We start from the raw sequence: 13,178 nt of genomic DNA on the forward strand, positions 1-13,178 counted from the left end.
CTATTACCCTACACTTGGAACCCCACCCATTGCTGGAGGCTTTGCCTAAGTGGGGCACATTGCAAAGCAAGTTCCAAAGGCTGGCTTAGAGGTTAATTCTTCTTCGAACACTTCTGTTGGTTTCCCAGTTCCTACACAGACAAGCCCACACTCAGGACAATGACTTTAGACCCTCTACTGTTGGGTTCACCCCTGACAATCTTCACAGACACATTACACTACTTCAACAAAACACATCCCCGACCCAAAAGCAAGCCTCCTTTTAAAAAGGTCACTGAAGAACCTTTAGCCAAAAAAAAATCAGCTTTTAGAGAGAGTAGTGATGAACTTTGCCCCTCACAGTGGGGAGGCTGTGGACATACCTTCAAACAGCCTGCTACAAATTTCCAACAGCTTTAAATACTGTCTCATTATTTAAAAAGAAAATTGTATATCATGCCACATACTAGTGTCTTTGATATTAAAAATGTCTCTTTAGGTCATCAATTAATTTACTTTCCCCTCAGACCTGTGAGTAGCAGCAGTGGCCCTGGGGAAGGAGCTGCTGTCTTCACTGAAGGTTTCATGCCCACTGCTGTACTTCCATGCCACGTGGCAGGCTTGGTGAAGGGAAGCTAGGTTGAAGTCTGGAAGCATGCCCCAACAGGGGCATATTCTGACAGGGTTACTCACTGCAGAAAGAAGAGGCGGAGCGTGGTGGTGGGGACTCTGCTCCCTTTCGGCTCATGCTGTCTTCACTGTGGATGTCACTGTTGTTGTCGTCTGAGAGGACACCAGACAATGACTTAATGCTTTATCACCTCTTGCCTGTGTTCTCAAATAGTTCCTCCAAGTGGAGTCTGTCCTTGCCCCCACCCCACTACCCACCCTCCAGAGCAAGCTAGATCTGATCCTAGAGGATCAGATCCTCTCATTCCTCAGCTTCCTACTGCTCCTTGGTGGGCAATGTGACTGCAACTCCTCTCCCATCTCATCTCTAAACAGCAGCCACAGATACGTCTCTGGGATAACACACCCTCTGTTTCACAAAAGGGAACCAGGCCCAGGGCTGTGAGGCCCACAGGGGCTCACCAGTTCCTCACGGAGGCCCTCACTTAAGTATTGCTCTTCCTTCTCACACCACCTTGGGGTGGGTGGTCCTTAACCAAGGCATTCTACTTCCCAGGTGACATTTGGCAACATCATGTTGTGGCTGTCACGGCTGGGGAGATAGTGCAACTGGCACCCTGTGGGTAGAGAGGGGCAAGAGGTGTCACTGTACGTCCTATATCGAGCTGGCCCCCCAGAAGAGAATGATCAAGCCTCCAACACAAGCAGTGCTGAGGCTGCGAACCCCAGGGAGCTCACACTCCCTGACTGCCTCCAACATGCTTCTACAAAGTCTCACCTCCTGGCTCATACATCCCCTTGTAATTTTCCAGCAGAGTAACTAGCTTCTCACAGTTCTCTGGCTTTTTTGCCCGCACCCAAGGCTTGATCTTTTCTGGAAGGATGGTCAGGTATTGCTCAAGGACCAAGAGCTCAATAATCTCCTCCTTAGTGCGAGTCTCCGGCTGCAACCAATCGAGGCAGAGGTTTCTGAGTTTGAACAGCGTCTTCCGAGGCCCAACAAATTCCACGTAGAGGAAATTCCGAAACCTCTGATGAAAGAATTCAGGGTCAGTTGCACCTTCTCTTATGGTGGCATCCGGCTCCTTAGTCAAGTCACTGTCTAGCTCATACACATCTGGAACCCAAGACTTCTTGGGTTTGGTGGCAGACAAGTACTTTGGAGGCAGCATTTTTCTAAGTAAAATTTTCACTGGAGGAACCAAACATGAGTCAACAGGAAAGACGCAGCAGCCTGTGACAGTCAGTACTCAGGGACCTGTAGATCGTAAGGAGATATACACATGTCCCAGAAGTTGAGGATCAGGCAGCAGAGTGGGGCTGCCCTACATGGGGCATCAACAATGCTTTGTGAACAGGCCAAGGGGGCTGGGATGCAAAAACCCGCAATAAACAGACACACACATAACATACAAAGTTGGCCTCACATGGGAGCTACAACCAGGACCTCTTGGCACCACTCAGACCCCTTTCAAAGTTAGCCCTGCTACTAACTGGTTTTGTGACCGTGGGCAACTATTCAATGTCCTGGAGTCTGTACCCTTATTTACATATGGGGAACAAAAGCCCTCAGCGCCTTTAAAACTGTGAAATTAAGTAAGTCAATATACCTAAAGGCCTAACTACCCCATGTCTACACATGGGCAATGCTCAAGGTAGCCATTACTGAAACTGGAGGTCAATTTTTTTCTCAGCAAAGATGGAAAGGAGGCTATAGGGAATGGGGACCAAATTGCCATTTCTGATTATTCCTGAACATCTCCATTGTTGTGGAAAGTTCTACTGGCCAGAGTGGCACAGTCTGCATGTATACTTAGGAATCCTTCCATCAGCACCGCACACTCTTCTGATGAGTGCGAGTCCCAAAACCCAGTCTGAGGCTCTGCTAACGGCACTTCCTCAGGTAGGCTTCTTGATGTACTTCATCTCTTCGGTGTTGCAAGCACTCATCACATTTATTTTTAAATAGTTAACATGCCCCTCTCCCGATAGCAAACTGTAAACTCTATTAAATGGATTGATTAGAGATTAACTTTTCTATTCTTGTGTCCTCTAGTGCCTGACACAAAGTCAGGTATCAACACTAAAATAACATACTGAAAATAACAAACACAAATCCACTTTAGAATTGGTTTTAGATAAAGGCATATGTTACTGTGTGCCTGCAGAAACACAGCAAAGTTTCTGGGGAGAGAGAACATCCTGGGTTAACCTCTCTGCCACTGCTTTTAAAAGACATTCTGGTGTGTTGCCTCCTCTCAACCCCCCCCCCCACTTTTCTAGCAGCCCCTTCTTGGTATTCCTAGACAACTGGGTGGGAAGCCATTGGGGGTATACATGAAGCTCTCTTACAATGCTGCCTAGTACACTGGGGGAAAATTAAATGCAATTTTGATGAAGCTACAGAAACCCTATACAGGTGATAAACACATTACTCTGTAAGAATATGATACAGTGGCCATCAAACTTCTTCATGCAATAGCCTTGATCAATCTTGCCAAGGTTTATTTGTCTGGAAAGAAACAGCTCTGATAATCCTCTGTAGTTTTTCATTTATTTCCCTCATTGTCTTCATTTTTATTATCTGACCATCTTTTTTGAAAAATCCTTTAAACTGAGTATAACATAACCAGTTAAGGCTACACATTTCTCGCTGTGGACAGCCACAAATAGTATGAGGGAGTAGGCACTCTGGGAACACAACAGTCTAGGCTTGGGTGGGTCAATTTATTCACCTGACAGTTTTGTACTTCTGGCTTTACTTCCAGAGAAGAACTAAAGCATATGCAGCATAGTCTCTGCTTTTGTTTTAAAAGGAAACCAGCACATTTAAAAGTAAGAGGTCTTTTTTAAAAAAATATCTAAAGAGAAAACAAGGTGTTTATTATTTAGGAGTAAATGTAGAAAGCTATGCCATGCTGGGTCCCCCTGGCAGTGATGGGCTTGCACTCTATTCATGTACACACTGTTCTCCCATGCCCTCTCCCACCTCTGTCCTCGGGAGCACCAACCTCACAAACACACATCCATCACGAATGTGAATGAAGCACTGCCTCCCTGACTGCCCTGTCCTAGGGCAGGTACCAACAGAGAGAAGGGTACTAGGTCATACCCCTCTGGGCAGAAGATTCCAAAGCAGGGGAAGGAAAGGGGCAAGTGTTCAGGTTCTGGGGAACCGGTGTGATACTCTGGCAGAAAACAGTCAATTTCACACAGGACTTGGCTAAAAGGTACTGTCTTTGACAAAAGCACCATTCTCAAAAACCAGCATGCCTGAATGGCAAAGACACAAGGGCAGAAAGCCCAAGTCTGCTCTTGGCATCCAGATTCCAGAGGAAACCCCAGTCCCCTAGAAAACACTAGTCCAACTTCCTGGAGGCAACAGGATACCTGTTTGGGAATAAGATCCTTTCTGGAACTTCAGAACAAGCAGCTATCCACAGGAACAGAGTCAAAATGCCAGGGACCTGCAGACATTTTAAAGAAAAAAAATACATGGACAAATAAACATGAGAGAAATGTAAAAAGAGTGTCAGAAAATTAATTCTCCAAATGTCTGTGAACTCAGCATTAGAGATGAGGCCTTATATATCCTATTCAAGAAAAGGCCAATTCCCACGTCATATAATCGAACCAAAGAGAAAGAGAGAGCTTTCAAATTATCTTTATGAAACCAGAGTAATTCAAAAACCCAAGACAAAGCTAGCACTAACAAACCACAGACCAAAGTCAGTTATAAAAGCAGACACAAAAGTGTTTAACCCTATCACTGTTGAACATGATTCTACAGAGTTCTAGCCAATTACAAGGCAAGAAAAACAAATCCGAAGCATAAAGATCTAAAACTATCATTCAGTCATATAAGACTGTCCACTCAGATACTGTGATCAATGGAAATAGACCTTACAATAATAAGGAATCACTGATAACAGACTCCCTAAAATGTATCAGCAATTACAAATTTTAAAAAATGGGAAGAGAACTACTATTGTAAAGATAGAAAAGATTTAATAAAAGGTAATGACAACCATGTTAATAAAACTACAAATTATATTATAATAATAAAAGACAATAACTGAAAAGACACAATATAATTATGGGAGATATATGGATCTAGTATATTAAAGTTCTGAAACCTCCCCAAAATTAATCTATACTATTTAATGGAACCTCAAAGAATATTAACTTTGACAAACTTGGCAGTGATTCTAAAGTTGACATGGAAGAATTCCATTTCTATCAATATTTTACAAACTCATGTATCAAAAGGCCAACAAATCATACATAACATTTAAAAAATATTTTAACATAATCTCAGGTAAGAAAATTATTTTATAATATGCCTGAAGGCAGAAAAACTACATAAAAATAACAAATGATGGTTTTGTTTATACCATCAAAGCCAATGAAATACAACAAAAGAGATGCACTAGTAATTTATGACAAAAGAAACGGATTCATTTAGGAATTTCTTAGTCTGAGTTGACAATACAGTCGAGTGTTCAGTATTGGCATGAAAAGTGGCATTTACAAACTAGTAAGGAATGTATGAGTTACTTTAGTAAAAACTAGCCAATCATTCACTTAAGGGAAAAAGTCATACCATATATAAAAATGCTAAAACTAAAATCAAAGTAAAGTAAATAAAAGATTACTTTTTATAATTATGGAACAAGGATGGGCATTTCTAACCTGACAATAAGGGGTGCCTGGGTGAGTTTCTGCCTTTGGCTCAGATCATGATCCCAGAGTCCTGGGATCGAGCTCCACATAGGGCTCCCTGTTCAGCAGGGAGTTTGCTTCTCCCTTTCTCTCTTCCCCTCCCCCTGCTCACTTTTTCTCTCAAATAAATAAAAATCTTAAAAAGAAAATAACCCAGGGCAGCCTGGGTGGCTCGGCGGTTTAGCGCCTGTCTTTGGCCCGGGGTGTGATCCTGGAGACCCGTTAACTGCAAAATGGGACACAGCAAAGTGTATAGCATTCTAAGAAACTATAAAAACAGATCCATTTACTTAGACGATTTCTGTAATGATATATAGGAGACTATTAATAGTGATTGATAATGACTGGCCTCTGGAGAAGGGAACTGGGGGCTGCCAGGAAAAGAAGGGAAACTTACTTTTTCACTGTATATTCTCCTTTTTTTTTGTTTTTATTTTATTTTTTTTTTACCATGAGCATGTATTACCTAGTCAAAAAAATAAATCCAAAGTTAAAAACAAAACAAGAAACAAAAGAACTAGTAGAGGCCTTATAGACTGTGCTGCCCATTGAATGGATGCATGTAATACTGACATCTTAATGCTGAGGGGGGGTCTCCTCCCTTCCCTGCCCATCCCACCCTACTGGAGTCCAAGGTCACACCATAAACCAGATGGCGGGCAATTTAGAAAACCCCAAAGAATCAACTTTGGAACTTCTGAAACCCAGAAATGACATGTAGAAATTGCAGCTATAAATTGAATATACTCTTCAGGTCTCCAGCAATTATTATGCCATCCCCTATCCTAATGATTCTCCCTCTGAAACCTAACTGACAGACCTATCTGCCCACATGCACAAAGATACAATTCTCAAATATGTTCACAGAGGCATCATTTACTTGCAACAGCAAAGAATAGGGACAGGGAGAATGCTCAAGCAGAATTCCAACAGCAGACATGAAAATAAAAATTTTCTGTACTATAAAAAACAACCAGAACAAACCAGACAGGAGGAGGAAAAATATTTTGCAACACAGGTGATAGTTAATATTCAAAACGTGAAAAGCTCTTAGAAAGAGCAACAGAAAGATAAGTGTCTCAACATAAAAATAAAAACACAGTTCCTAAAATCAATGGTAAGATCCAACACAGTTATACCAGAAGTCAAAGATATGTAAAATATTACAGTGAATATTTTTTTGGCTTATCACTTGGGCAAGTATTTCAAAAATAAAAATCAAAAAGAAAAACTGACATTGGTGAGAAGCTGCCTGATGCAGACATGAACCATGTTTCCAGATGCTGTTTCAGCATAATGGTTTAAAAACATTAAAAATGCCCATTCTTGGGCAGCCCCGGTGGCCCACTGGTTTAGCGTCACCTTCAGCCCAGGGCGTGATCCTGGAGACCAGGCATCAAGTCCCACATCCGGCTCCCAGCATGGAGCCTGCTTCTCCCTCTGCCTGTGTCTCTGCCTCTCTCTGCCTCTTATGAATAAATAAATAAATCTTTAAAAAAGAAGAAGAAAAAAAATGCCCATTCTTTTTGAACTAGCAAGTCTCTAGTTAAGGTCAAGTAGATAAAATATTAGTAAGGGGAAAAAAGCTAAAAAGTCAGCTGCCCTCTACAATTAAGTCCTTATATGTATATCTAACTTCCAGTTTATAAAAGGTAACACTGGCAGCACAAAAAAGCTACCCCAGTAAATGATGGCAGGTGACATTTTACACATGGAGCCATGGAAAGAGACAAGCGCATGTCAGAGAAGTGTTATGTTGTCAATGTGCTACTGTATAACTGCAGTCCTATCAGTCATCAAGAGTCAAACTCAGGAAGAGGAACTACTGGTTGACATCCTCCTACAGGGGTACCTGATAGCAGGTGAGCCCTGTGAGACAAAGTGAGGTGCTCTTTGGTTGAGTGACCCAACCCTTGCCCCTGACTCAACTCTGACCTCCAGAGCTGCCTTTGCAGCTCAAAGGGCAACTCAAATATTCTGAGTTAGTACCTGCTAGGGCTACATACTCACCTTACACTCAGGAAGACTGAAATCCCAGGTGAACTCATCCTGTGACAGTGCCTCTGGCCAATCAAAAGCGTAACTGCTCTACCCACTTCGCCCCCACTTCCCCAGTCCAGCTTCTGCCTCCATGGCAACAGCCATGTCTACCGTTGAAGAAAACAGAAGATACAGGTTTGGATGTGGCTGATACGAAAGCATTAAAAAGAAGCTGGCTAAAGGTTTGCCTGATACGATCACATGAGATGTTGAAGCTGAGGGGGAAGCCCTCTAAGGACAGCCCAGAAAGGCCAACAGTAACAATTTACACATATTATGAGAGATGTGCTTGAAGATACAGGAACCCAGTAGAAATGAGAGTTCCCATACTTATCCCCAAAGTCCCTGAGGGCAAGGAAGGCCATTTTCCATCATCATACTTTATCTTCATAGGACTGGAACACAGAGGGGTCCAATAAACATATTTGTACTTAAATGCAAAAATGTTTAATAAATCCAACCTAGAAAAGCCTAAATAGCCCATGATCATAAAAGCCTATACTAGGAACACAAGGACGATACCCCAATTCTAGTGGACTATTCTAAATGATCGATTAAAGGGGGAAAGGGGATCCTGTGAACACTGTTACATGTTAAAAAGCATTTGCTAACTTCAATAGCTTCTTATATATTCCTAGCAAAGGCTAAAAACTCGGAGACCATTTAAGAATAAAGATCTCAAATAAATGCAAGCAGACTGAACACTAAAAAGTATTCCAACTAAAGGTGGGAACACGGAAGGGTGGTCCTCCACAACCATCATTCAACACTAGCCTGGAGAAAACCTACCAAACACAACTGATAAAAAGAAATGAAAGGCATCATGTGAAAAAAGCATTTTGAGCTGAAAAACCCGGTCAATAAATACAAGAAAAGAATCCCATTAATAACAAAATAAATAAATTCCCATAAATAAATTCAACAAAATATTTGCAACTCCAAACAAAAATTTTAAAAATTTATAGAAGGATATAAAACAAGTCCTAAATAAATAAAAATATATGTTTTAGGATGGGAATGTGGAAATTATTGTTAATCCTTTCTTGAACATAAACTGAAATTCCGTAACAGGGTTGGGAGCTTTGACAAATTGAGAATCCAGTTCCTCTAGATAAATATATGTACAAATATATCAGGAGAATTTTGAAGAAAGTATGTGTGTATGATGGGAGCAGGGGGTTGTCTGTAAAATGACCCAAACATATGATAACAAAGTCTTCTTCTAACACAATGATGTGTTAGGACAAATACACTAGCAGGGCTAATACAGTCCCCAAACTAACTTGCCTGGAAGTATTTACACATGTGGGATTTAATTTATAATAAAGTTTTTTCAGTCAAGAAAAGCATTAACTTTAAATACAAACTATGAACTTTCTGAGGACTAAGCAGTAAGGTAATTTTAATAAAAGTAACAAGAGGAGATGGCCAACACTTTAATTTCTGACCAGTTATTCAAGTATGCATTTCTAAGATGGTTGGAGATAGCCTTTAACATTAGGAAAGAATAATAAAACCAGTGTTGGCCTCCTGACAAGAAATTCTGTATTTCAGCACCAGTATTCCATCCTGGAAGCCTAAGGCCACTAAGGTCAAAACAAACACACTTTATTCACATCAAAATAAATGAGTGCACTAAAAACACAGCATTCCTCCAAAATTTTCATCAAATAGGAAGGAATGAAAACAGATAAAATCTCTAATGAATGTTATGTAGTCATGTTTTCCAAAAGTTTTATAACTTTACGTTCTGATTAGAAACATAAAAGATAGTACAATGTTCAAAGACAGGGTATTTAATGTAGAAATTATAAGCCACATCCATTGATCAAATTTGCAGATATACTAACTTTAACATCCATATAGAGTAGCATCTCATTTTTACCCAAATGAGATCACATTAGGAGTTCTGCATTAAATGTGCATTTTATATCTACTTTTATTTTTTTAAATAAATTTTGCACCCAACGTGGGGCTCAAACCATAACCCTAAGATCAAGAGTCACAAGTTCTATCCACTGAGCCAACCAGGTACCCCCTTGTGTGTGCATTTTAAAACCTAGTAATCTATTATGGTTAATCCTTCTATACTAGCACATAGAGATCTACGTCATTCTTTCTGAAGGCCACATAGTATTCCATTCTATAGACACACTGGTTTATTTAAACTTCATGGAAACCATTAATATAAAAAAAATTTGGAAACATTAATTTAAAATAATAGGGTATAAAATTGTACAGCACACATGGCTCATATATGTACACGAAAAAATGAAAATGTCCACACAAAGAAATGTAACGTGTTTTTTGCAGAAAGCAAAGCTATAGATGAAAATGTATTTATATGGAAATTCTCGTAGACACTGTTAAACAGCCACAAAATAGTACATGTAAAAACACAAAGAAACACATACACACATGTAAATGGAGACTGAAAATGTGGTGGACCTATTCTATGTGCTCTCCAGATGATGTATCACATGCTCCCCCCAACCACTGTCTCACATCCTATGAACCACTCTTGTAGCTTCAGTATGAAACATTAATGAATTGTGCTCTCATTTGTGTTAAAATAAAAACATATGCTAAAACAACTATATAGATATTTAAACATATGGAAGTACATATAAACTAAACCAGAAGAAAAGTTCCATATGAACTTGTATAGAGACTATTCATAAACCAGGGAAAATAAAAAAATAATAAAATATACTTCCATTTCTTTTTATATTTTAGTTTAAGTATTATCCTGAGTTCACAATCAAAAATTTTTTGAATAAAAAATTTGGAAGTAAATTCAATTCCTCTTTGTCTTTCCTTTTCCTTTCTGCTTGTTACTGTTTATCAACATTCCCTCTGTTGTGATGGTCCTCGGTCCATGGCCCCTGCTTATTCTGACACTTCATCTCCCCCTCAGGCCACCTCACATTGCTCCCATGGAGTCCTCTACTATCTGTATACCGCCCCACTCAAGCCTGTGCACCACTTGATGGCGCTCCACACAAAAGCCCTCCCCTCTGTCTCACAACTCAAACTGAATTCTGGCCATATGCCCAACCTATCACCCTTCATTTCCTGACTTGGAGGTGGACCCTCACAGGCCCCTAGTTACTGAACATTCTGCATTTCTCTCTGCTCTCTGTAGTAAGTGGGTTAAGTAGTAGTCAAGGGCAGGATCTTAAAAGGTCTGACCACATTTGGCAAACAGGAGCCAAGGTAGAGACACAAAGGGACCAGGTGCCAGGGAAGACCACCAATTCCAAGAGGAGGGAAAGAGAGGAGACAAATGACAGAAACCAGTCTCACTCCCACCCTGGGCAGAAGAGCTTATGGATTTCTAGCTATTCTTTAAGCTCCAAATATCTGTTCTCATATATATTAGATATCTAACCAGGTAATGTGATATGCATAAGCATCTGAGTAAATTCCAGACATGAACTTGATCACCTAAAACCATAGGACTGTGGTGCTGCCAAGACAAGTGTTGCCATTGTGGTTTTTGTGCTATTTAAATGTTTTAAAACACTTTACTTTTCCATTTCATGAACAGAAAACAAAAATATGGGTCTCACAACATAACTGAAACAAAGATGGAATTCATCAGGCATGAATGGGGGTGTCTTTCGCCTCAATCAAAGGATCACTGGGTCAAGCGTTCAACTCAACTGGGAAGAACTCAATTAAAGAACACAGAGCAGAGGCTTGGAGATGTGAGTGGGACATGTAAGGAGAGATCAAGGAATCCCGGGACCCCACTGGTTTGACCTTGGGCTTCCCATATCCCATCAGTTGAGACAGAAGCTCCATGAGAGCTTCTCCAAGCCCATCTATACTTACTTACTTTGATCCCTCTCATGGTGCACCTAGATTCAGCCCCCTCACTCATTCTACCTACCTCATCCGAGGGGGCTGGAATTGAGAACTTTAAAGTCAGGAAGCGAGGCAGTTACTTTCTTCATTTCTCAGGGACAGCATGGTGTGCGGTCTCCTCTCTCTTCTCGTTTGCTCCAGTCTCCTGCCTCTTTCTGCAGACCGACATTCTCTACTTCAGCATGTATATGGGTAAATGCTGCCCCCGACCCAGTCCTACCTCACCTCCCGGTGAAGCACCCAGGGCCAACAGACTAAGCAACCCAAGCTTTCCAAATCTATAAGCGCACACCATGGCTCAAATTCTTCTAGGGTAGTGATTCTCAAACTTGGTGCCATCTGAGATACTTATGAAATATGTACCTCCCTTTCCAGGTGTTTCGATTTAGGAGGTCTGTGCTTCTTTGAAAGAGGAATTCCAAGAAGCACTCAAGAAGCTATACTTTTGAGAACCACTGCTCTAGGCTTAGGGGTCTGGTCTTGTTCAATCGACCATGAACAGGAGCATATGGACAACAGGGGCTGCTGGGGGATGAATTTTATATGGGAATGTCAGCAAAGAGGAAATGACCACTCTTCCTACCACACTGGCCACGATCTCCACCCTCTGGTCTTTTGGATGGCTTCTGTCAGGTAATCTCCACATTACCCTGGGCTTACCTCTATCACATAAGCTCAGCACTTACCACAATGCAGCGAAATTTCCTTGTTGTTGTCCATTCTTGTGGGGTTTCCCCAAAAAATTTCAGAAGAGAGGAAAATAGTATCTAAGAGTTCAGTTTAATGATCAGATCCCAAATAGTTGCAAATGAATAAAGCTACTTTAAAGAGAATGTCTTCTTAGCCAGGTTGACTTATCTAAATGTATTTTAATGTCAGTAATTAGCTGATCAAATTTTTTTTTCCCCCTAAAAGAGGAAGGGCATGAAAAGGCAGGACACAAAGCACAGTTCATCTAACCATGTACAGGAAAGGGCTACTCTGTTCAGACCTAATTTGAATAAAATTAGGGAGGGAGGGGACTGTAGATAGGGGGCCTCTGATGTCCTAGTAACCCTACCAAGAGCTTCAATGCAACCAGATGGTGGCACCAGGCTACCTCATAGGTCAGTGCTATTAAACCCTGTCCACATCCTCTCATTGTCATTCCATACTCACCCAGCAACCTTTTCAAGGTTTCGTTTCCCATATAGGTCTGCCTACAGGGAGAGCATCTGCTGATCATACGTACTTCTGAGCATTTGGGTCACTACTGTAGTTATCTCCCACCATAATTTGATGAACCAAAATTGAGAATAAAGGAACGTTGTACTTTAGTCACACTATTTTTCAACGTAAACTAATATGTCAGTAGTAGTATCTGTAAGTCTCCTGAGTTTCATTCATGTGGACTTACTAATGGAAGATGAGTCCTTAGCTAAAGTTAGGTTTCTGAGTCTTCACAGGCTTAAGTACCAGACATTGGATACTTGGAGCATACACTGAGGCTAGGAATAAACTAATCCATTCCATGGGGCCCACCTGGAACAATATGTGAGCTTTTCTCCAGATGGTAATATACCATCAGCATAGACACCTGTGTTGGTAAGCATGTTTCCTTACTGTTCATTTAACTAGAGTTCTCATTCAGTAGACACTGAGGCCAGTGATTATATTACCCACTTCCAAGGACACAAAGTCTAGCACAGTCCTGTCCCAGATTGGGCATAATGTCCATGTTTGGACATATGGATGTCCAAATGGACATGGAATGTCCATTCTGATGGAATGAACCTTTGTTATTTTTCTCACTTTCCCACACAATATGATTCACTATATCTCATCTGCAAGCCATGAAAGAAAGTACAAGCCCTACTGAGTCTCCTAGTACCTCTCTCAAATCCATTCACTTCACTTATCCCCCCTGCTCTGACCTGAAACCAAGCCATCATATCTCA

At 41.0% G+C, this 13,178-nt stretch overlaps 1 protein-coding gene across 9 annotated transcripts in view; it reads right to left on the reverse strand.

The window, feature by feature from the left end:
• PEG3 (paternally expressed 3) overlaps positions 1–13,178 on the reverse strand; it is a 32,696-nt gene that overhangs the window by 13,806 nt on the left and 5,712 nt on the right. The window contains exons 3-7 of one of the 9 annotated variants that reach the window (XM_041743691.1): positions 11,928–11,962; positions 11,267–11,396; positions 4,000–4,076; positions 1,388–1,867; positions 673–762 (exon numbers count right to left, since the gene is read on the reverse strand). In XM_041743691.1, coding sequence (XP_041599625.1) covers positions 673–762; positions 1,388–1,781 — 484 coding nt within the window. In that variant the 5' untranslated portion in view covers positions 1,782–1,867; positions 4,000–4,076; positions 11,267–11,396; positions 11,928–11,962. The other 8 variants (XM_041743697.1, XM_041743695.1, XM_041743693.1 and 5 more) reach the window with 8 other exon arrangements.

Source organism: Vulpes lagopus, chromosome 2 (genome assembly GCF_018345385.1).
Source record: "Vulpes lagopus strain Blue_001 chromosome 2, ASM1834538v1, whole genome shotgun sequence".
In the NCBI taxonomy this organism is placed as follows: Eukaryota; Metazoa; Chordata; class Mammalia; order Carnivora; family Canidae; genus Vulpes; species Vulpes lagopus.